This window comes from Myripristis murdjan, chromosome 5 (genome assembly GCF_902150065.1).
Source record: "Myripristis murdjan chromosome 5, fMyrMur1.1, whole genome shotgun sequence".
Taxonomy (NCBI): Eukaryota; Metazoa; Chordata; class Actinopteri; order Holocentriformes; family Holocentridae; genus Myripristis; species Myripristis murdjan.
In genome coordinates this window covers 19820867-19844329 of record NC_043984.1, presented here as the reverse complement: position 1 = coordinate 19844329, position 23463 = coordinate 19820867, and the positions used below count along the sequence as shown (strand labels likewise).

The 23463-nt window shown below is 41.0% G+C and overlaps 1 protein-coding gene across 2 annotated transcripts; it reads left to right on the top strand.

The window, feature by feature from the left end:
- The first annotated feature begins 72 nt into the window (after positions 1-72).
- Positions 73-4629, top strand: ccdc174 (coiled-coil domain containing 174). Of its 2 annotated transcripts, none has more exons than XM_030051216.1 (11): positions 73-206; positions 382-489; positions 580-680; positions 799-857; positions 1007-1166; positions 1504-1599; positions 1716-1852; positions 1958-2052; positions 3047-3194; positions 3340-3483; positions 3904-4629. In XM_030051216.1, exons 1-11 carry the CDS (start codon positions 165-167, stop codon positions 4494-4496), a joined length of 1683 nt encoding a protein of 560 aa, XP_029907076.1. In that variant the 5' UTR covers positions 73-164; the 3' UTR covers positions 4497-4629. The 2 variants fall into 2 exon arrangements, with proteins under 2 accessions (XP_029907076.1, XP_029907075.1); XM_030051215.1 differs by having other exon boundaries at positions 3337-3483.
- The last annotated feature ends 18834 nt before the right edge of the window (positions 4630-23463 follow it).

Sequence of the window (23463 nt, the reverse complement as noted above, 5' to 3'; positions counted from 1 at the left end):
AAAGGATCGTATGCGGGGCGCTGGGAGTGTGTTCATAACAGCCACTAGATGGCGGTAAAGAGTAATGCAGCCAGCGGGTAAAGCACCAAAGAAGAAGTCATTGCTCATGATCTGCCGGAGAAGAAGTAAATGTTGACTCTGTCCGCACTCAGGGGTTAATAAACATGGATAAAAAGAAGAAACCTTTCGACGTGACGGCCTCATCTGTGAGTTACACAGTCATCCAGCTGCTGGAGCATTTCCCTGACGTCTTACATCTCTGCATTATGTTTTATTAAGCGAGGAAAACTGCCTGCCTTGATAAACACAGTGAGTAAAGCCAGGCTGTGTTGCTAGCAAAATCTGCTAACTATGTTTTGGGTATTGCCTTGTTTCTCACAGCTGGTGGACCTCAAAGCTGAGCTGTACAGGAAGCAGGAGCAGTTCAAGCAGGAAAAACTTGGACAAGAAAACTCTGGAGCTGCGTTCAAACTAAAGAGCAAAGACAAGGTGTGTATTCTGGGTTGAGGTAAACATTAAACATTTCACATGGTGGTGATGCAGCTGTGAACCCAGAATTGTGTTCATGTTCCTGGGTAGAAACCTGACATATGGAGCAAGCAGAACAGCGGGGTGTCGTCTCGAGCTCAGAGAGATGTGGAGCAGCTGGCCGAAGAGGAGATCAGCCTCAACACGGCCAGGTGAGTTCAGCACTCTCACCTTCACCCTCACCTTCACCTTCACCTTCATCATCACAGCACAGTGCAAATCAAATCCTGCGACTCACCGCTTTCACTGGAAATTGTCTTTTCCTGACAGGCGCAAGTTGGAGGAAAAGGCCAAACTCTATGAGCAGATGACAAAAGGAGACTTTCCCGGTTGGTGATGTATGAATTAATGTTTAGTCTTGAATGCTGTCAAGGAAAATGTTAAAGCCTGGCTACGAAGAGCATGGGGTTTGTCAGATGCTTCCGTTTTGTTTGTTTGTTTGTCTGACATGGTATTTTCATGCCTTGTGATGCATCAGATGAAGAGACGGAGGGGCTGTTCCTGGTTGACTTCACTCAGAAAATTATTGACCAAAAGAAAGAGACATTTGCACAGAGGGAGAGGGAGAGAGAGAGGGAAGATGAAGAAAGAGAGACCTCATCACCTATCCCAGCCCCTCAGAACCCAGATGAGGAATGGTAAAGTCTCAGATCAATATGTGAACGATAAGTAAACTGAAATTAGTACTGCAGGCATTTATTTTGTCTATTTCTTTGGATCCCATTTTGGTTACATCAGCCTATTGTTTGTTTGTACAGAAACACAGTTCATTTCCATTAAATTATGTTGATTTTTATTTTAGAAACAACGCAATAACCACCACAGCTATCACCACTATGCCCGCTAATAGTACTTCTAACAAAAATAATACATCTGAAAATAGATTTATTACGTAGTTATGCTAATATTTAAAGCATTACTACTTATTTAAAATCTATAAGTGCACTCCTCTCCTACTGTGTTTCCTCTCTGTAGGGTGGATTATGTGGATGCTTTGGGACGATCACGGAGATGCATGAAGAAAGACTTGCCGGAATTTCAGAAACTGGACCAAAATCTGAAAGGAAAAGGGTAAATATCTCACAAATGGAAACAGTTTAAAGATGCAGGTTGTGGCTTCTTAGAAGACTCGACTTTGGTGTCTGTGTTGGGAATGCAGCTCTGTTGAATATGATTATTTCCTACAGAAGCGCCTCAGCTGAGAAGACGTTGCTGTCAGAGGACATGCGTCGGGAGCTGCAGAGGCAGGAGTGGGAGAGGGAGGAGGAGGAGGCGATGAAGAAGCCTGTCGGGCCACTCCATTACGAGGATATCAGGGGCCAAGGTTAGCATTATGTCATGTCCAAAACCTGCCAGCAAACATTTGGAATTGAGGGACTCAGGTGTAAAATTTACACTTGAAAACCTTTCCTCACTTGGTTTTTGTCAGAGGCGCGGGAGCTTGGCGTGGGCTACTTTGCATTCTCTCAGGATGAAGAGCAGCGCAGGAAACAGCGGGAAACTCTGGACATGCTCAGAGACCAGGTGAGCGGCTTCTGAATGGATAGATATAAAACACACAGAGCATCACACTGCACTGACACACTGACTGAGCCGGGCCAGTCTGCATATGAACGCCGTCCTCAAGCTTTACTAGTCGTGTTTTGTGCGCACGTCATTTATTCCACTTTCGTTTGTTTTCACCCTTATTTGTCTTGCTTCATCATCTGTTCCCCACTGTGCCACCACTGGGCTGGAAAACAAATTTGAACATATGAACATGTGTCGTGTGTTCATGTGGTGTTTGTTATACATTGCATCTTTTCTGTACAACACCTGAGGTCCTTTTATATTTTTTCTTTTCTCATGTGTCATTCCTGTGTTGCATTATTGTCCTGTAATGTGTCGTCACCCAATTCATCACAACACATAACTTGTGCACAGTTGTCGATGTATAATATATCAGTATCATCTGGGGTTTTGGATATTATAATATTATGATATAGTGTGGTCTTTTCCTGGTTTTAAAGGCTGCATTTCAGTAAAGGGATCTAATTTTCTGGTAAGACTTTACAATAAGAGTACAACAATTAACGTTAGTTAATGCGGTAATAAACATTAAGTAACAGGTAAAAAACATTAAGTAACAGTTAACTAACCCTTAACTAATGTGTCTAAGAATCATGTACTAATGCTGTTCATGTTAAGGTATTAATTTATATGTTATTTAAGGGTTATTGTAGATATTATTAACATTAGTAAATGCCATAATAATCATTAACTAACGGTTAATTAACCATTACGGCATTAACTAACGTTAATTGTTGTACTCTTATTGTAAAGTGTTACCAATTTTCTGAACTTATTAGACTCAATAGTCATACTACAGCATCTTAATCCATACCACCCTGTGTTATCGGCACGTTTTATATTTGGTCAATGAAAGTGAATCATCTCAGGAGATTATTGATGCCAGTTTCACTTTTTCCTGCCCCTCTGTTTTTCTTCATTTTTCTTTGTAAACCATCCTGTCCTCTAGACAACAGAGCAGCGTGGGAAGAGGGAAACCCTGAAGGAGAAGAGGAAAGCCATCCTGCAGGCACGGCTGGCCAAGGTCAGGCAGAGGAAGATGAAGAATGCTAAGCTGGATGACACTGATGAAAACCAGAAAGAGGAGGAAATTGGAGGTTAGAATCCTCATAAAACTCGCATCAAACTGTTAAATATTTGATACTTCAGAATTTGACCTGCTCATTTAAAGAGTCTCCTTGTAAAACTCAATATTTTCATGAATGCTGCTGATGGATTGTTATGAATTGTTTCTCCTAGAAGAGGAGGACGAGTTGATTGGGCCCTCGCCCGCACCAGAGGAGCACCCAGAGGTCAGTACACTGAAGAAGGTGGAGGTGGAGATCCAGGAAAGGAAAGACACCAAGCCTGGAGTTCCTCATGTCAGAGAATGGGACAGGGGCAAAGGTAAACCTGATGGCACTAAATTAATCTCATCATCTGTCGTGAGTACTTTGAAGGAATGATAGACTTGGTGCAGGTCATCCTGGGATGATTATTACAGGTGTAATGGTTCACTTTTCTATGGTTTGCACCTCGATTTGTGCACCATGGTTTGCCTTGTTTCATGGTTTCACTTGAAAAAACTGATCGGACTCAGAATTAAGTTCTCTCATTTCTCCCAAATAATAATGTTGGCCTCACACTTTGGTTCACTAAGACTGAGGCGAGATCGTTTTACAATCACATCTGCCGTAGATAAGTTTGCATGTTGCAGTTAAAACTTGTCAAGATTATGACTAGCCTTCTGTTTTGATATGTACTCTAAAAAAATCTTGATAAAACCCTCCTCTCCTTAACACCTTTTTTTTTCATTTCCTATTCCAGAATTTATGTTCAGTGAGTGGAAAAGTCGGCGTCGGGAAGAGCGAGATTCTGAATTCGCCCCTCCATCTGCGTACTTTACCGAGGATAAGAGACCGAGGAAGGAAAAGACTGTCGATCAGGGGGAGAACAAAGGGAAAATGTCCTTCAAGTGGTCTAATAGCTCAGGAGGAATCTCTGAGAGCAAGGGAGAGCCACAACCCAAGCCACCGCCTAAAGCGAATCCCTCACCTCCTCCTCAGCAGCAGCCTCCAGCTCCTGTGCAGCCTCCCACAGGCGGCCCCCCTGGTTCAGCTCCTGACTCAGACCCTCAGCCTCAGTATCCCTCATCAGCAGCAGGCCCTCAGTTTTCTGCCCCTTACAACCTGCAGTATCCTCCTCCTCCGTTTTATCCCCAGTTTCCTCCTCCGTTTCAGTACACGGGTCCTTCTCCTTTCCCTCCACAGTTTCCTCCACAGTACGCCAACCAGTACATGCCCCATTATCCCCCACCGTGTCCTCCCCAGCCTCAGCAGCTGCCCCAGCCTGAAGCCCCCCCACAGGCCCCTCCTCCGAGCCTGGATGACATGTTGTCCTTCTACAAGAACTCCACTTGAATGTTTTCTGCGAGTGTTTGTGGTCTAAAAACACCTGTACAGCAGTGCAATTTCTCTTTTAGGGGGACTAAAGAATTTAAACTTCGCTCTGTAGTTTGGACATTTATTAAAGATGAATGATTTATATTCCCCACCTTTTCTGGTCCTTTTTCTTATTCTAAAAAACAGCCAATTTTAGATGAGCTTTAGATGTGTCACATTTTGCTGCCATTGGTTTGTGCAAAGTATTGAAACTGCTCTGAGTGATTAAACATGTAAAACCTCTGCTTAGGTAGCATTTGTGCAGTGGCAGTTGAGTATGCATGTAACACTGCTCAGAGTTACATTTGCACAGGATCACAGAAGATGCTTTGTTTTATTTTCATTGAGGCAGCCGTGTCTTTCTGAAATCTAGAAGGGTAAAACCACTAGGTGGCGTCGTGTCTTTTCTTTGTGGAGCCCCTGAAACTCCTGGTTAGAAGAAGGACTCTACAAGTGACTACTGGTTGTGCACAGCAGTAATTTATTTAAACTAGTGGAATAATGATGATATTTGTCATTGGCATTCTTAGTGTTTTAAGATTAATGTAAAATTTTGAATCAACTGTAAAAAAAAAAAAAAAAAAAAAAAAAAGCAATCTTTTTATTGCCTCTGCTTTGTGTGTCACGGCAGCAGGTGAAGGTGTGTATCTGAAGAGAGTTGCTTGTCCGTTGTTTAAAAGCAAGACTGGCTGTTTGCTGCTGCAAATGACCTGGTATGTTAGTTTTCACTAAAGGAGCAAGCAATGAATGGAGATAGGCAAGTTTGGTTTTGTTCAGTAGTCTGAAATACACATTTTGCTGTAGAGTAAATTTTCATCTGCAGTCCCTGGGTGGGAAATACACAGTTGTAAAAAAAACATTAGAGTTGATGTACACACATTACAATAGAAAACATAAACAATACAATACAATACAATACATCTTGTTTGGTGGGGAGCCGCTGCAATATTTAGTCCACAATGTAGGAGTGGTGATACTCTAAATACCTGGAGCTGTGATGGTTACATGAGTACAAAATGCTTCAGTTTGTGTTACATTAAGGCCTATTTTTAAGTGGATATATTTGACTCAATTTTACTAGTACAATTTATAACTGTAAAGCTTTCAGCGGAAAATGACTTTTCCCCAAAAGTGAGCTTTTTCTAGTTTTTATTGCAGTATGTATGCTTTTGATGTCATAATTGAAAGTGGTAGGCTACATACTCATCCCCTCTTCATTTTGTCACTGGTGTTGTGAATGTTTGTATTTGTTGCATATTTGTCTTAACCAGATAAGCCTCTCCCCAGGTCTTTATGACTGCATGACTCTTTGATTGTTTGATATAAGATGTTATGTCTCTGTATTGTGCAGACCTATTTCTGAAATTAGTCATGGCCACAATTTCAGCAGCTGCTCCACTGTGGCTGAGATAGATTTGGTAGATCATCAGAGGAGAGCTCAGCCTCTGATTTAGAGCTGATACCATTGTTAACAGTGTGTTGTATCACAAAGGGAAATGCCTTCATAAGGTATTGTTTCTGTGTGAGAACATTTGCAGTTAAAATCGCAGTGTAAAACATATCTTTGTGTAGGAAAAGTGCTTTTGTTTTAATTAATCTCAGCATCTCACTTATTGAGATGGGTCTCCTGATGGCAAAAGTCATTAGACATGCCATTAGCTTAAGAACATAGACCTCAAAACATTCAAACGCTACACTTCCCAAGCTGCAGACCTCCTGCGGCAGATAGCCAATCTCCTCCAGGAATGTCAGGAGAAACACATCCTGCTTCCCATGGGAATCAGGAACCTGTGTGACCTGTCCTGGGAAGAGCTATCAGATCCTCCTTGTGCTGCAAAGCCAGTCAACGCCTAAGGAGCAAAGCAGACCCTGAAACACCATGCGGCAGCCAGACAGTCATTACTGGATGACTGCTTTTCCCAGCACTGGCCTGCTGCTGCCTGCCTGCGGAGGGGAATGCATGCAAGCTGGCGCAAATCTCAAATCATCACCATGAAGTTCAAGGAAAAGCTCACTAATAACTGGTCACTGATTTCTTTGATTCACCACTATAAATATGTGATTTCATTAAAGGAAACATCCAAAATGTTTTTAAAAAATGGGGCTGCACTGCAAATAATGTTGATTTAATTCAGTTTTGAGGTTGTACATGTTCATTCATTATCATATTGATAGATGGATTGATACTTTCTATCAAACTTTGATCTGATTTGTTTGCAGCAGCTGTAATTCAACGGCAATGAGGTTGAAGAGCAGGATGTGGTCTTTAATTTGAGATATCTTGACCCACATTCGATGAATAGAAATATGGATGCCAACAATATTTGACAGATTGCATTTAATAATGTTAATCACTGCTGCCTCTTTGCCCTTCAGTTTACACCTCTGTGTATTCAGTTGTAAATTATTCTTGGCTCTAAATCATTATAATGCCAGACAAAACACATTGTTAACAAAAATGCCCACAAGCAACCCAGGATGTGAATCATCAGTCCAGCTTCAAGGTATGCATGGATGCTTTTTGTGATTGTTGGCGACTTTAATTCATGTGGTCAGCTGTCTCTTCCTGTTCTGCTGTGGCACAGAGCTCAGCTCCTCGGCTCCCCACCTAGACACCCACCAAACTCTGCAGGTGTGCCACTGGGTGGTGGACAGTATGCTGGGGCTCATCCTAGACCAAGTGTAAGTGCATTTCGTAGTTTTTCTTTTTTCTGAAGCATCCTTGTGTAGGAGCAATTAGCACATTAGGTTGAGTAAGTAGCTTTGTAAGCAACAGCAAATAGGGAAAAAAGTGAGAAAGGCTAAAAACATTAAATATTAATTCCTCGCAACTCCCACCCATTACCTCTGATCGCTTCACTCTCCTGCACCCAGTAATCACTTTTCAAAAGTGCCCTGTCTTGTGTTCATTTCAATCACTGATATTATTTGAGATACGTGTTTTAGTTGGTTCGTTGGTTTGTTTGTTCATATGTGTGAATATTGGCCATTCTGTTCCCCCAGAGAGGCCAGGAGAAGGAGAAGGCCAGGCTTAATAAAAGTAGTCACGTCTGCTCATCCATCCTGTTCTGTAGTTGTGTCATTGTCAGCTGGTCAGTGACACGTTCTGTGTCATTTCTGTGTCATCCATCCTGTCTGTGGGTCGTGTTGTAGTGCAGAGTCACTGCAATGACACTAAGAGCACTAAACATGTCCTAATCCCCGTTCCCATGCAGGTGGCTCTCTCTCTCCAGTCAGCCCCAGCACTGAGCTCTGTAGTCTTTTCAAAACTGCACTATGCACATCCTGATGGGACAACCTTCCTTTAGTATCCTGCCCAGGTGTGCTTGTACCTCTCCCTGCAGGTCTAATGCTGTTATGTACTAACTAACTTAGTTTAACCTTTCAAAGACTGGACCGCGGCTCTTTGTGTCTCCATGAACTCTGGGAGCTTCACCTTCTGTTGTTCTCCTTGACTCTCATGTCTCAGCTCTCCCTCTGGTGTAGTGGCAGTGTGTCAGGGGGCGTGTACACCAACATCTTCTCAGAGGACATTTCTGAGATCCTGGCCACATTCATGCCAAATGGATGCAGCTTTGTGTATCATTCAAGAGAGGCCAGCTAAGGTCAGACACCACAGAATCCCAATTTCTAAGCAGCGAATCAACGTGTGTAGATTGCACATGCACAAGGTGTGTGTCTGTGTCTGTGCTCCTTTGTGTGTGTAGGTGTGTGTGGTTTCTGTAGGGTCAAGATGGTTTTCCTTGGTTGTGGAAAGCTCAGGGTGTAAGCTTTATGATCCAGATGGATGCATGACAAAGGAGTGGGCTTTTAACCCAAAAGCACCAGATGTAGTAGTGTTATAATCTTTGATAGGAATGAATAAGAAGTGACATTTCTGCATTCGTTATATTTTCTTTAGGTGAATGAATGTATAACTCTGACTGTCATCAGCCACCTGTTTTTGCACATTTCAATGTTCTGCTAGAAAGTTTTTTTTACTCTGTTTTAGAAAGGCACATGTGGCAAGAAATACCTTTTCCATTCTTGTAGTTTAATGAACTCTGATTGAAATGATTTTTAGCCTAATTGGTGACCCAGCTAAAACTGAAATACAAGACTCACAAATCTAGCAGTTTCCATTCATTAAAAGCAAAAGCAACGTCTTTAAAACATCCCCAAGAAGCAGAAAAAGGTGCCGCTGACTTAAATTGTTTTAAAATCAATTTTACCCACAAATGTGAAGCATAAGTGCTACTTTGACTTTCATTTGGAATAGTGATTGGCAGCTTTTAATTACAGGGCTATTACTGCAGGTCCACTTTTTTCATTTTGTATTCACGTGGACAGTTGGAAGATGAATATTAATACTTGTATTAAACGAATCAGGAACACACACAATACACAAAATGGTCTAATATTAAAAGACTATTGCACAAACAAGCCAAATTCCATCTAAACTCATTCAAGATATATTTACTGTTCTTCCCCATGGTTTCTCTCTTTTTTTTTTTTTTTTACCTCCGTCATCCTTTATTTTTGTCTACATAATGATTTACTGCTGACTGTTATTGATTACTATAAAGGATAATGCTTACTGTAAATCCCATGGGCTTACAGCAAAACACTGCCAGCAATATACAAATTTAATTGAGTGTTATGTTGTTCATTTACTCATGCTTTTTAAATCATATTCCTGTAGTCCTTTCCCTTTTTTGCGTACTATTACATTTTGACTTTTTCATAGATGTACCCATTGTACCCCAAAATGTGCACACACTATTGAAACATGAGGTAAGAAGAAGGAGAACGTTCTCTAGGAAACATCATCAATAATATCACCTTCCTCACATTTTTCCAAAATTTGATGTGTAGAACAGGCACTAAAGTGTTATGTACATGCATAGGCTTAAATAATTGACACAGAACCTGCATTTGTTCATGAATGTTAACTTTTTTGGTTGAGGTTTAATTTCTTTCTGTCTTCAACCACTCAAGGCTCAGTGATGATTGCCAACACTCAGGCCCTCAATCTAAACCATTCAAACGCAGCTTGCAGTGAAATGTTCAAAGTAGAAAGAGCAACTGGAGAGAACCCACCTGCCAAAGTCCAGCCTTTTCCATTTCTGAGGAGCAAAGATCCTGAATCCGTCAGCCGCAGTTTACCAGTTTACAAACCGAGCTGCTATCAAACAACAGTAAGTCACACACACTCACACACACCTGCTGTATGCTTGTGTTTCTTTCGTCCATCTCTTTTTCCTGCGGGACTCTGCAGGTTTGCTGTCTGGTCCTCTTTGTCCCTGTCTCCAAGTGAGGCCCCTTCCTGCCCCGTGCAGCTGAGGCTGCTCCTTATCCAAACTTAAGGGGGGCCAGAAATACCCCTGCCTCTCCTGCCTGCCCGTCCAGTCTGACCTTGGACTGGACCGCTGCGTCACTGCTCCCTGGATGCCACATAGACATGTGCTGGTGGTCTACATCACCTCCTCCACATGCCCACCATCACACTCCCATGATGAGGAGAAAGTGTTTGCAAAGCATAATAAACAGGTCTCTGCCTTGTCCAGTCACTGCTCAAAGGAGTTGTTGGAAGTATCTCACATGAAAACAGTTTTAGTTTCCAAGTCCAGCTAAAAGATGAATTTCATTTCACAGCTTTCTGACATGCTCTGCAGTACGATTCATGATAAAAGCAGCATCGAGTCATTACATTTCTCATTTCACATCATGTTGTTGGGGTAATCCATGTTAAATAGGAATGCATTCCCCTCAGGCTGTGTGGCCAGTCTCAAAACCACAAGTCCTCCACCTTCTTGAATGATTATACGAACATGATGCTGTTGTTTGTCATTTAAAAGGGCACTCTTTATTTTGAAGAAGGATGGTGTTTGTAACCACAGAGTCTGATTTAATGACTCCTTTGACTCTTTTGCTCTCCCCTCACTCTTGCAAATTCAGTGCACATCACTACAGTATGCCTGGCCAGCGAGAGGAATGGGGAAGCAAGAGGATACATGGAAAACTTGCACTTTGCTTACTTTCATCATGTTTCATTTTCAGTTTCATTAAGTCCAACATTCATCATGTTGGACTTAATGGATGACAAAGCTGGATTAGACCTGATGACCTAATCTGCTGTCTTTGTTTCTGTCAGAGCTGTCGGGAGCTGTTCCCTCTGGTGAAATATGACATAGACGCAGCCAACCGTCTGACTCAGTCTTCCGCCTCCTGTCCTGGTCTAAAGGAACCACGTGGGACCGGGAACATTTCTGCTAGGACACAGAGGGGAGCCATTCAGGAGGGTCTCATGGTTAGCCAGCGCTCTCAGTGTTAAGAGCCAACTCTTAACTGGAACTTGACCGCAGATCAAAGAACAAATTACCCCGCCACACCAATAACCAGATACTTGGCCTGGTTTGGGCTCACCCATTTCCTCTCTCAAGCAGGAGAATAAGTAATTTAGCACTTTGTGTGTTTTGTGGATCTTCTGTATGAAGAGGTGGGTCTCTTCCTGGTTTGGTGGATTGCTGACCCCCATGTGACCTTAACCACTGTGTTTTTTCCCCTCTTTGTTTCTGTGGCCTCGAGTCTGCCTGAGCAGAGTGGGAAATAGACACTCAGACAGCCACTGCTCTGTCCCCTTGTGTGTGTGTGTGTGTGAATGTGTGTGTGTGTGTGTGTGTGTGTGTGTGTGAATGTGTGTGTGTGCTGCAAGCATTTGTGTGTGTCAGTTTGTGTGTGAAATACTGAGCACACGTTAATTCAATCTGTTTTATCTCAGTTTGTTGCCTGAGTGAATTTGCTGCATGGGAGGTTAGGTGATGCTGGTGCAGTGACAGGACCTCATGGAGTGATGGTCATACAGGGGATTTAAATATGCACATATATGCATACATAATGCAGCAGAGGGCTCAATACTCATAACAGTAAAGAAAAGCCGAATTTAATGAGGGTTACAACTGAATAATTCAACCCTAATAAGAGCACACAGAGACCGGAGCAGAGTGGCCTGGATTCGTTTATGCTCAGGGCCTTTGTTTTCTTCCTAAGGTATCATCAGCTGTTTCCCGGGAACCAAAACACTAACATGCATAGTGACAAAGTGACTTCTTGTTGTTCATGTCCTTTCACCCTCAACCTCACACCCTGCCGTGTTTTGTGTGTGTCAACAGATTTATGTTGGGGAACTGCTGGGAGTGCATGAAATGGGTACAGTTTCAGCAAGGCCAGCCTCCTTAAGCAAATCACCAAATCTAAGGATGACATCACCAGACGCTCGTTCCTTCCTCCTGACGACAGACTGGGGTGAGTCGTCCACTGGACCTGCCAGCTACAGACAGGCGACTGGGTACACCTTGGATTATGTCTCATGGGATAGTAATGTTACATCATATCCTGTGTATTGATTAAAAAAATTACAAAGACACTGTGTTCAGTTACTGCATTCTAACTACAGTTAAAGAATCACAGAATAGAAGGTAAATAGAGGCGTCTGTTAAATATTGCACAGGAAATTAGCCGGAAATAAAATTTCCTTTTCCATTTTCCTTAATTTAAAGTCAGTAAAATCAGATTACTTTATTGAGTCTGAGTAATTTAGATTATTTTACTGATCACAGTTTTCACAATCACATATAGATAGATAGACAGATACATTTAAGAGTCTGTCATGAATCCTCCTCAGTATACAAAATGAAGTGACACGAATGGGTACAAGATTAATTACAGCCATGACCAGCCCCTGTTCAGGCAGAGGCACAACACACACACACACACACACACACACCAGTTAAAGGCACTGCCCTGGATTCTCCGACATCTGGAGCAGCAGACCAGCAGTCTGCCTGGCTGTGAAGAGCAACATGCAGCGATGGCTGCATGTTTTGTGTACATCCACCAGGCCGTGATCGAATAGCACCTGGAAAAAAATGTGCATCGTCTCAGCCGGTGTGATGACTGCCATCAGTTTTCAGGGACAGGAAGGCGTGGCCCACTGACAGCCCTGCCCTCCTCGTAGGGACCAGCCGGCATGAGAAATGATTCCTGCATTTGGTTTAGGCAGTTTAATTCTTCTGTGGCCGAGGAAAGAAGCAACATAGAGTGTTTTCATAATAGAAAATAAATGCCTTTCATTATGAGAAACATGGTATTTTTTTTTTTCCTCTGCTAACAGAGCTCGACGGGGGTTATGTTTTCACCCCATTCTGTTTGTTTGTTTGTTTGTTGGCAGGATATGATGAAATGTTATGAATGGATTTGTATGAAACTTTGTGGAAAGGTTGGTCAAGGGCCCAGGAAGAGCTGACTAACCTTTCACAACAATTGGTCCAAGTAGGGCATGGCAGAGGGCGTGGCTTCACATAAAAATGCATGTAATTACCAAACGGATTCACAAAGGATCAAGAAAATTGGTAGAAACATTGATTAACGGCCAAGGAAGAACTGATTGGCTTTTTACACCAACTGGCCAAAAGGGTGTGTGGCGGTCAGCGTGATTAACTCTTGGTAAATATCCAACATGTGGAACTGGGATATCTCCTCAATTGCATAGTGTTGGTGGAGGGCTTTCTTGTTTCTAATATTTTATTCTGTAAAGCACATTAGCTAACAAGCAGCCACCCATGCACCCTTCAGACATGTACTATCACACAGAAAACACAGACACACACACACACACACACTGTAGGTGTCACAGCACTCTAGATGCTCGATGCTCTTCACAGCTGTGCAGCTGTAAAGCCAGTCCTGTCAGAGTGTAGCACAGAAGCTAATGGAGCCTTTACGATCAGGGTTATGGTTATTCTTTAGTAATTCCTTCTTATGTCCTCTAGAGCACCAGCAGGCAGTCAATGTTGTCTTTATGGCACTGCAAGGTCCCGATCCTGGGAGAGCGGGGCAGGGCTTGTCCCTTGTGAATACACTTTTACTGGCATGGCAGGCAAACAAGCAATGCTGAATGGTTTTCCCCCTTGTTCTGGTGAGATGAAAGTGCTTACATGACAAGGCAGAATAAATCCCTTCAGTGAGGGATCAGAGAGAGCAGAACGGCTCCGGAGGGCTTCAGATCCACCAGGAGCAGTTGGGGCCACGTCGTAGAGGACATTGTGGAGCTGCCCTGGATTTTGTCTTGTATCGATCCTCATCTTTACCCGCTTTGTCTTACTAATGGCCCTTCCAGCACAAATTTAAAAAGTCACCAGACTGGGACAGTAGCAGCAGCAATGAGATGGTGAGCTTAGCAGAAATTGTTATTAGTGCACTGTTAGAAGAGTGTTGAAACTCGATAATTGTGTGCACCAAGCTGAGAGTGAAGGTTTTTGCCCCCCTGGGATTTGATGTTAGAAATGTGAATTGAGACACAAGTCAGGCTGTCTGAAATACTGTATCGGCATAGTAAAGCTTTGAACATCTACTTAAGGTGTCATGGTACACCTGAGAGCCCACAATGAAACTCAGAGACAGTCTTGCCTTCAGAAATTTTCAGTAAAATTAAATTATTGATGCTTCATTTACATTACATGGATTCTTCTTTTCAGTTGTCTTGCTCTCTTGATATGCTGTATGTAAGCAGAATGGAAGCAGCACATCTTTTAACAGGATGGTGAGATGGATGCTGAGTGTGTTGCTGAAGTCAGTAACATGAGGCTCTACTGATGGTTTTACAAGACTTACATGTGGTGAGCTCCACAGTGGAGCTCAATGTTGGAATATGTTTTAAAATAGGACTGTTGACATGCTCTCATTTTCTCCTTTATTTCAATAGCACCTAAAAAATAAAAAAATAAAACCTAAAATTAGGTTTGAATATTTAAACTCTAATTCACTGAAAACTTACTTTTTGCTCTCATTACTCTGGACAAGTTTTGCGAATTTCTTTGTTGGTCCAATATGATTATCTGAATTTTACTGATAGATTCTTAGCAACCTGGTTCTAAACAGAGCCAGCAGACTTTGTTGATGGTAATTTTAAGAAGATTACAAATTAAAAAAAAAAAAAAATCAAACTGTGTTAAACACTCTTCTGTGCTCTGTACAAATGAAGCATTTGTTTTGTTGCCAAATCCGTCTAATATCAAAACTTCATCCAGCTCAGTGAAGTTGTACTTACAGCTTCTGCCCCCTGTTTGTGAGCTCAGTCCCCAGCTGGGTCATTGAGACGCGGCATCATAAAATAGCCCTCAGGGTTAAAGCAGGTTGAGGGGAAAACCTGTGGGATGATGCAAGCAAAACAAAGCAGTGGATGGGCTGTATGTAAGAAATTAACAAGGACGCATACTGTGATAGAGGTGAAGCACCACTCTGTATTTGAACCCATGTTCTGAATCTGAAACAGCCAAATAAAATGCAGCCTCTGTGGTGAGTGAAGGCAGGGAGACTGCATGGTGATGCTCGTGTCTGGAGGGAAATGAGTGAAGCACAGAGTTCATGTGGAACTTGCGATAGTGTGATGCAAGTCACAGTTAAAATGTTGGCAGTGAAATGAGCAGACGCATAAATAACTAACTAACAGATAAGTGACAGGACACCTGAACACTGGTGCATGTAGTCAACTTGTCCCAATTTTATCTGTGTTTTAGCTAACTCTGATCCCATGAGTCAGTGAGTGAGTTTCACCTGCAGCTCATTGAGGTGATTTATATCTAAAAAATAGTCAGAGAAGTGCAGAATCAATTGTTAATAAGCATATTTTCAGGATAGGAATCACAGGGAAAACTTACAGAATTTTAAGTCCTGATCAAATTATTTTTTTTATGAGGGTTTGATTTATTTACCTTTTAAAACCGGCAGTTGTAACACAGAAACATTTTTTTTAAAAGTCTCATAAAAGTTGAAACAAGCCTACATAGAGACAAACAAACTAGTACAAAGTAACACAAGTAAACTGCATAGATGGCTAATAATCTAACTTCAAGATGAGCTCTTCAGTGGAGTCGTAAAACAATAGGGGGTCTTTCTGAAAGGTCCGGCAAGAGCAACGCAGAGAGGTGAGGCAAATGCAACATTCATTAAAGATTATTACATTTCCTTTCTGATATGTAAGCAGATTTATTCATCTAAATTAAATATGCCGTATCTCTGAGGCGGGACAGCTTTGGTCTAATTTCTTTCTTTCTTTTTTTTTTTTTTTTTTTTAATATGACAAAAGAAACTTGACAAGATAAACTTTGAGATGCGTCGTCTTTGTGCTGTACACTTTTTCTCTGGTACAGAGTACTGGACATGTTAGTTTATTATTAGCAAAATGACAAGAGTGAGGGGAATTGAGACAGGAGTGGCGATCAGTGCAGGGTTTCAGAGCCTGTTCTCATGGAGAAGTCAGCAGTACAGATGTATAAAGCTCTTTACGTTGCTGCACACGAAACTGCTACAACCACAACTACCACAACTACTGCTTCTACTAAAACCGCTATTTCATATTCACAATTTCAGTACGCTTTATTGACAAGGAAATTCTTGGAGCAGTGTTGCCAAAGCATCAACACTGCATTTTGCTACATACAATTCATACGATCCATTGGATTACAGCATATTCCCAGTTATGCTTGTCAGGATTAGGTAATAATTAAAGTCATGTATTATTTACCGTTTCATATTGCAAAGACTGTGTAAAATAAAGTATATGGTAAAGTGTTTTAGACACAATACCGAACAGATGTACAGTAGAATTCATTTTAAACATTGGAGTTGGATCAAGGTTCAGTGAATGTCTGGTTGAGAGTGAAATGAAACATTGTGAGGTGTGTGAGTGGATGTTCTGTCTCTCATATTGTGACAGGCCGTTACAAACTGAGCTGTCAGCCTGCAGCAGGCTCTGCTCTCTCTGAGCTGAAAGGGCATTTTGTACGTATCTGAGAACTTCACAAAGTTCATCAGGGAAGACTGTAGAAGCTTCAGATTTACAGAAATACTGAATGTCTTTCTTATGTGTTTATATTTCTCACATTTAGTGAGGAAATGCAGCTCTGTCTCCGGTATATTCATTTTACAGTGGTTACAAATCCTTTCTTATTGTGGTAGATATTTTTCTGTGCCTGTCCTCCTGATGGAGAGAAACAGACAGTTTTATGGCCATATGCATTCAAACCAGAGCCGTGACCATATAGGGCAAACAATTAAAATGCATTATTGCCCTCGCATCCCACTCTGCTCAATGAAAGGACCGTTTTGCTGTTGTAGAAACTCTTTAATGGTCCATCAGTGAGTAGCATCTTCCACTGGTGTGCATTGCCACCTCCACATTGTGAGTTGATGTGCTTCAGATGGAGGCCCAGGTCCCCTTCTCAACATCACCCCACGGTGAGCTGTAATGAGATAGTGTGTGTAATGAGAGCTAATGCTGCCACAGCTATTGAGCCCCTCTTGCCACCGGGTCATAATGCTGCTCCTGCTGTGTTGTGTCAAACAGCCACATGTAAAACAGACTGGTAGCAGTGTGCTGTGATGGCAGGCCTGCTGCAGAGTTTCCCCAGTAGCAGATGGATCAGAGAAAGAGGGACAAAGACCCTGTGGATTCTCTAATGACTGCATTTGGCTCCGGTATAACTCACAACACGGGGCTGCTGAATTTATGTTGTAAATAACACCTTCGCTCTCTGTTAAACACATATTGTTTATGTGCACTTCATTCCATGCCAAGGTATTTTTGTACCTTGGTGCTTTACTGCATTGATTTTAATCCTAATGGCATTTTTTTAAAATCAGGTTTCAATTTTAGCCTAAGTTACATTCATTATTTAAGGAGTTGGCTATCTTAAAAAAGCCAATTAATGTGTTTAAAATGCTGAGACATATTAAATGGCCCGAGTGGTGTTTGTATGTGTGTGTGTTCAGTTGAACTGTGAGCTGGGGGGGCCATTTGTCTCCTGGGCAGTCTATGTGTCGTCTGACAGGTCCCGCTCCTCACGGCAGCGGATAAAGATATTAGCCAAGTGCTGAGCGCTGTTGACACTGCATGCACACTCGTAATGGCCTCATAAATTCTGCCTGTGTGAAAGGGGAGAAAAGGACAGAAAAATGGAGGAAAGGGAGTGTGGAGTCATTGGCAGTCCACTCGCACTCTCTCCCTGGCCCTATCTGCGCTGAAAAACCACCCAGAATGCTCTCTGCCTGCTGTCAAGGGACATAACAAATACACTTTCTACATTATAAGTGTTTGCCAATTCCTCTTTACACTACACTTCCCAACTCTGTGGCTGTTTGATGGTTATGTATGTTTGCTAAGGTAATTCCCTGCTCTGGTTTGGTAGAATCGTTGATACCCAGCTCTTTTAATGCCTTAGATCACTCAGTGTGTGCATCTCTTTCTACATTTTTTTTCTTTTAAGATTAAAGCCAAGATGGTACATTTCTCATGCTGTACACTACAAAACATTAGACAAAATAACATCTGTGTATAGATGGCATGCATTCAAAATCTATGCTGGACTGCAAATACTATTTCCTCCTATGTCCTATGACAAGAAATATATCCAAATGAATGATACATACAAAATACATTAAAAAAAAAAAAAAAAAAAAAAAAAAAAAAACATTTTCTGTGATTTTTTCATGTATAAATTGTGGATTGTGAAATTTTGAGTACTTTTTTTGTTGGGAGGGGTTTGGGGCTCAATAAAGCCACCATTACTACAGAACGGGGAGCACCCTTATAGTCTCCTTGAGGTTCCAGATGTTGTTGTTTTTGTTGTCCTCGGTCAGCGTCATGGCAGCTAAAGTTAATCAACACTCACTGCTCTGCTAGCCTAGTTAGTGAGCGGGCTGGATTTGTCATCGTCGTGTCCCTGAGGGAGTGGCCCGCTTGTGTCATTTATCATTACTGTTTATCATTTATCATTAAACTGTATTAAAGATTCTCATTACACTGAATCAGATGTCGGTGATGCCAACAGGTGAAGACAGCATGAGATACAGAGGGTGTAAATGCAGCCTCCTCTAGCTGCAGATCTTGATGACAGAACCATAAATGTGATGTACAGCTCACTTAGAGCCCACAGAGATTATTGTAGTTTCACACCTTATTTAAGCAATTAAACAAATTACGTTAAGCTCCTGACCTGCAGCAGGTTTGTACCAGAGATCATGAGGCGGCAGCTGAATAATAAATCAGAGTTTAACATGTGCTCAGTGTTGCCACGTCAGGTTAATGATGTGGGTTTCATAGTGATATGTGACAGTCAGTGACTGCGCCTAAATTAGATGCTGTAAAAAGAGTGAAGGAGCAACATGTCACTCTTCCTGCCTCCACCATCACATGGCCCGTATTGATTGTTAGATTCCAGGGGCTGTTAAGGCGCTTCTTGCATCTCTGTGTCTCTCAGTGTGAGATAAATGCAGCTGCTAAAAATCAGAGGACATGTAGACCTCTCTGGCCCTCTGCTTTCCTCTTCTTCATTAATGCAACTTGAACGTCAGTTTGCCAAACCTAATTGAACAAAAGCAAACAGCAGCTTCAAAAACAAGCAAACAAACCAACAACCACAACAGCATCAGCAATATGTATGTAGTTTCATTCCAGCAGTGGCATTAATTAGTATATTTTAACCAGTATATTTTAAGAGTTTTTTTTTTTTTTTTTTTTTTTTTTTTTAATATCGCACAAATATATTTTTATAGCAAATATAATACCCCTTCAAAAGAATATTTACTTTCACATCAACCTCACCAAGGCACCATTAATTCAGTTAAACTGGTGCGTGCAACAGTAGGATCATCCTGCTAAATTTGATTTGATCTTCATTTTTCTCAAACAGATCCATCAAATGGGTCACCAAATGTAGGATACAAAAAATATCTCACTAAACGATACATCAAACAGTCAACAGGTAGAAAACACACCTGATACGTCCTAGAAGAGGCAGAGGGAAGAAAAAGGCTTATCTGGTCCTGCCCCTTCCTTACAATATCAAATCACTACAAAAAAAAAAAAAAAATCTATCTATCTATCTATCTATCTATCTATCTATCTATCTATCTATCTATCTATCTATCTATATATATACACACACACACATACAATAAGAACTCTCAGCAAATATATATAACATAAACAAAGGAAAAAAAACATGAGATAAATGTTAAATGAAATAAAGTCAGATAAATTAATTTACTTAAACACATGGTTTGTTGTGTTTAGAAAACAAGTGACTTTGCCGAACAAATTTATATTCATTATCCTGTCGTGGGTGAAAAACTTGCTCCATGAATACGCTGAGATCAGTCTCACCTTTCTACCAGGACAGTAGGTTGAGACGGATGAATCCTCAAGTGTTTATTGAGCTGCTGTGATTCTGCATCCTGCTGTTAAATGGATTTCCATCACCTGAACGTTTTAAACCTGTCCTGTCCGCGGCAGATACACAAACACACACTCCCATTACTGAAGACACACATAACACTCATGACAGGAGGTCAGTTCAGGTTAATCCAGTGTGGGTTTATGGGGATACGTGATCGGCGCTCACATAAATATGGTCATTACACTTATTAGTTCCCATGACAAGATCCAGACAGAGGAATTGTTCAGTTTCAATTAATAGCCGCCTCTTAAATCAACAATGAGTAATTTGCTCAATGTGTAAATCTCCATTGGGGTTTTTAATGTACGTTATACTATTACAGTGAGTGTATGAAATGCTCAGTGAAGATGATCTCACTGATGCTCGGCGCACAAAACATTAGCAATCCCTTCTAAATTGGGCTCTAGTCTGAAAATCCTTCGACTTGTCTTCTCCTAATCTACCTTCTTTTCATGAGCAAAACCCTTTTAAAAAGCGAAAAGAATAACAGATCAAGTCTAGTTTTGTTTCCTGATGTTTTTATACACATAAACTGCACCCATAATATGTTAAAGACAGCATGAACCATCGCAGACCAGTGTTAAACCATGACACAGACACTGTTGTCTCCTGCTTTGGCTAAAATAATCCCTTTCAGCACAAACAACTGTATTCCTATTGTTCATTGTTCACAGAGCTCAGTTAAAACTACCTGCTAGTATTGGTTCCTTCTAAAGGAAATAACTCTCTTATACTGCATTGTGTGTCCCAGTAGTTTGGTGTGAGAATGCCTTAAACCTTTTGCACACAACTTAAAGGTGATCTTTGCAAAATCACTGAGGTTTGACTGAGAAAAAAACCTAGAAAGAGATGAAAGCATGCAATGAATGATTTATAGATAGATAGATAGATAGATAGATAGATAGATTAACAAACACAAACAAAACATTTTCGTCTGCACATCATAAGCGTGATATTTACATCTTTCCATTGTACACTTGTCACACAGTTCTCACAGAAGAACAAAAACAACCTCCAGCTGTGTTTTCTTCTTTGCTATGATGTCACATGAAACTATAATTAGACAGCCATGACACAGGAGTTTGTTCCTGCACCCTATTGATTCCCGGCTTTACAGTTTACAGCCAAAGACAGCACAAGTCAACAATACTTTCCAAGCAGAACAAAATTTCTCTGTCCAAGTGAAAATGATCATTCACTTACAGCAAGAGCTACATAATCAGAGCTAAAAATGCCTTTACACTGACACACTTGATTCCTTGGAAAAGCAAGAGCAGAAAATAAAAATTCGCACTTTGTTTGCGGATAGTTGACTCAATTTTAAATTTTTCGCATTATTCACTAAAGCCAAATTCAATAGAGATATGGCTTATGATGGATCCCAATTCTTTGAAAAAAAAAATGCACGAAGTGAAAATAATGCTTGTAAAAGGACACAAGGAATGGGACGGAAACTGTTTTTAAGTTTGGTAACGGCACCCTCCCTGCTCCAGTTTTGCTGAAAGACTTGAAAACAGTCACAGGAAGGAGTATATCAAGATGGAGTTCCTTTTTTAAGCCACAGTCTCATTGTTTTACCTCAGAGCAGGAGAGGAGGAGAAGCACTCTTTCCTAGCCTGATGCAAACAGGAGACAGGGAGCCAGAGATGGACCTCGCTGTGTAAAATGAACACGCCTGAGCTCATGGATCTCACTACTGTACATGATACACCTTTTTTGTAATTAACACCAAAAATATACTGACTTTTTTTTTAACTGTACAATTTCAAAATATCATGATTGCGTAAATGTATGTATGTCTAACCTGGATGTATCACATCCTGATCCACATGAGTAAAAGATTTTATTGATGAGGTTTTAAACTCTCAGTGAATGTATCTTTCTCACGTGGTGCTGAGGAGCGACACAGTCATTTCATTGAAGTACAGCAGGTAACACGAATGCGATGTCATTCTAATCACCTGAGCTACCAGTTGTACTTACAGCCAAAGCATCAACACTGACCCACTGACCCTCCTCAAAACTAACTCTGTGCGTGTGTGTGTGTGTGTGTGTGTGTGTGTGTGTGTGTGCATGCAGGATATCCCCAACCCGTAAAAACATGTTTTCATGTTTGCCATGTCCCCTGTTTGTCAGGAGATCCATCATTATTCTCTCATGCCGTAGAGCGCAGTGCTCACCTTCCTCCCCTTTATTGACTCAACATGAAAACACAATTATTGCACAAACAAAATGGGGTCAAAGGTACAGCCACATAATGTTTTTTCAATGAGCAAAACAATCTGTTACTGACAACGTTTGTAGCCCCAGTAACAGTAGAGCACCGAAAGAAATAACTGTGGCGCATTTTGATTGTTTGAATAGGTTTGTGTTTCTTACTTTTTTCAAACATCCTTTCAGTTTTTTTTGTTTTTTTTTTTTGTTTTTTTTTTTTACGATGGGCCAGGTGGGACAGGCCCAGAGTGTGTGACCAAGTTAATAAAGTTAAGTATCGAGGAACTCATCGCAGGCAGTGGCTGTGCTCTGATGTATCTGTCTGTGATCAATTACATCTGACGTAATTCCTCTCATAGCTGTGACTTGATTTTCAATTTTTAAGTGTTGTGCAAGGGGATGTAAGAGGAAAGACCACACATTATAGTTTGATTGTCTTGTGCAGCCTCTGGTGGTTGGGGATGCTTCAATTTCAGCTTTCTGCCTGTGTTCAATATAATTCAGTGTGCTGTTCGGCCAGGTTTAGCCTCACTTTGAGCCGCATGCAGCAACAAGTACGGCTTATGTCTGAACATCACATTCATCTTTTATTGTACAAAACAGACTTTTGATGTATGAGGTCAGTCCATTTATCATGCAAATAACAGCAGCAGGATTAAAGTTTCCAAGTGACCTTGTTCCACCCAGTTAAGACTCTGCTCCCTCTTGTCTTCCTACTGATGGACTGCTCCACCCACGACTCCCCATAAAAAAATGTTTATCAGCTGACCCCAATTCAGGAGTAAAAATAGTTCCCTTTACTTCATTGTGATTGACTCATGATACTCCAAGGGGTTAAATGTGAGCATAATGTCCATAAGTTGCTAAGGATGTGAAGTTGGGCTGTGCAGGAAACAGGGAGAGCAATTTCCTGTTATTAGAAAAGGGGGCTGCTCTACACCAATCAGACAGTCAGATGAGTGGGCAGGAAAACAAGGTTGGTGTGTCAGTGTATATAGGAGCGATGATTTAGGATTACTAATATTATGAATGAGATATGGCCAGCATGAGGCCTGACAAATAACATGTCAGTCAGGTCTGAGTGGGGATCCAAACATGTTGTCACCTCTCACTCACCTCACAAACCAACCGAGTTACAGCCATGATGACCACAGTGGATGCAAAATTAAAAAAAAAAAAAAAAAAAAAAAAAGTGATTAAAAGATGTGGAGGGAGGAAGAAATTGATGGATTTCCTTAAAAATAAAACTTCAAATAAATAAATAAATAAATAAATAAATAAATAAATAAATAAATAAATAAATAAATAAATAAATAAATAACAGTGTGCCATTATTCACAAGGTGATGAACCTGGCGTCATTTCTCAAATTAGCACTTACATACAAAGGGAGATACTTAGCCTATGCATTTTATTTTATTTTATTTTATTTTGTAATTTTGAAAATTTTCTTTATAA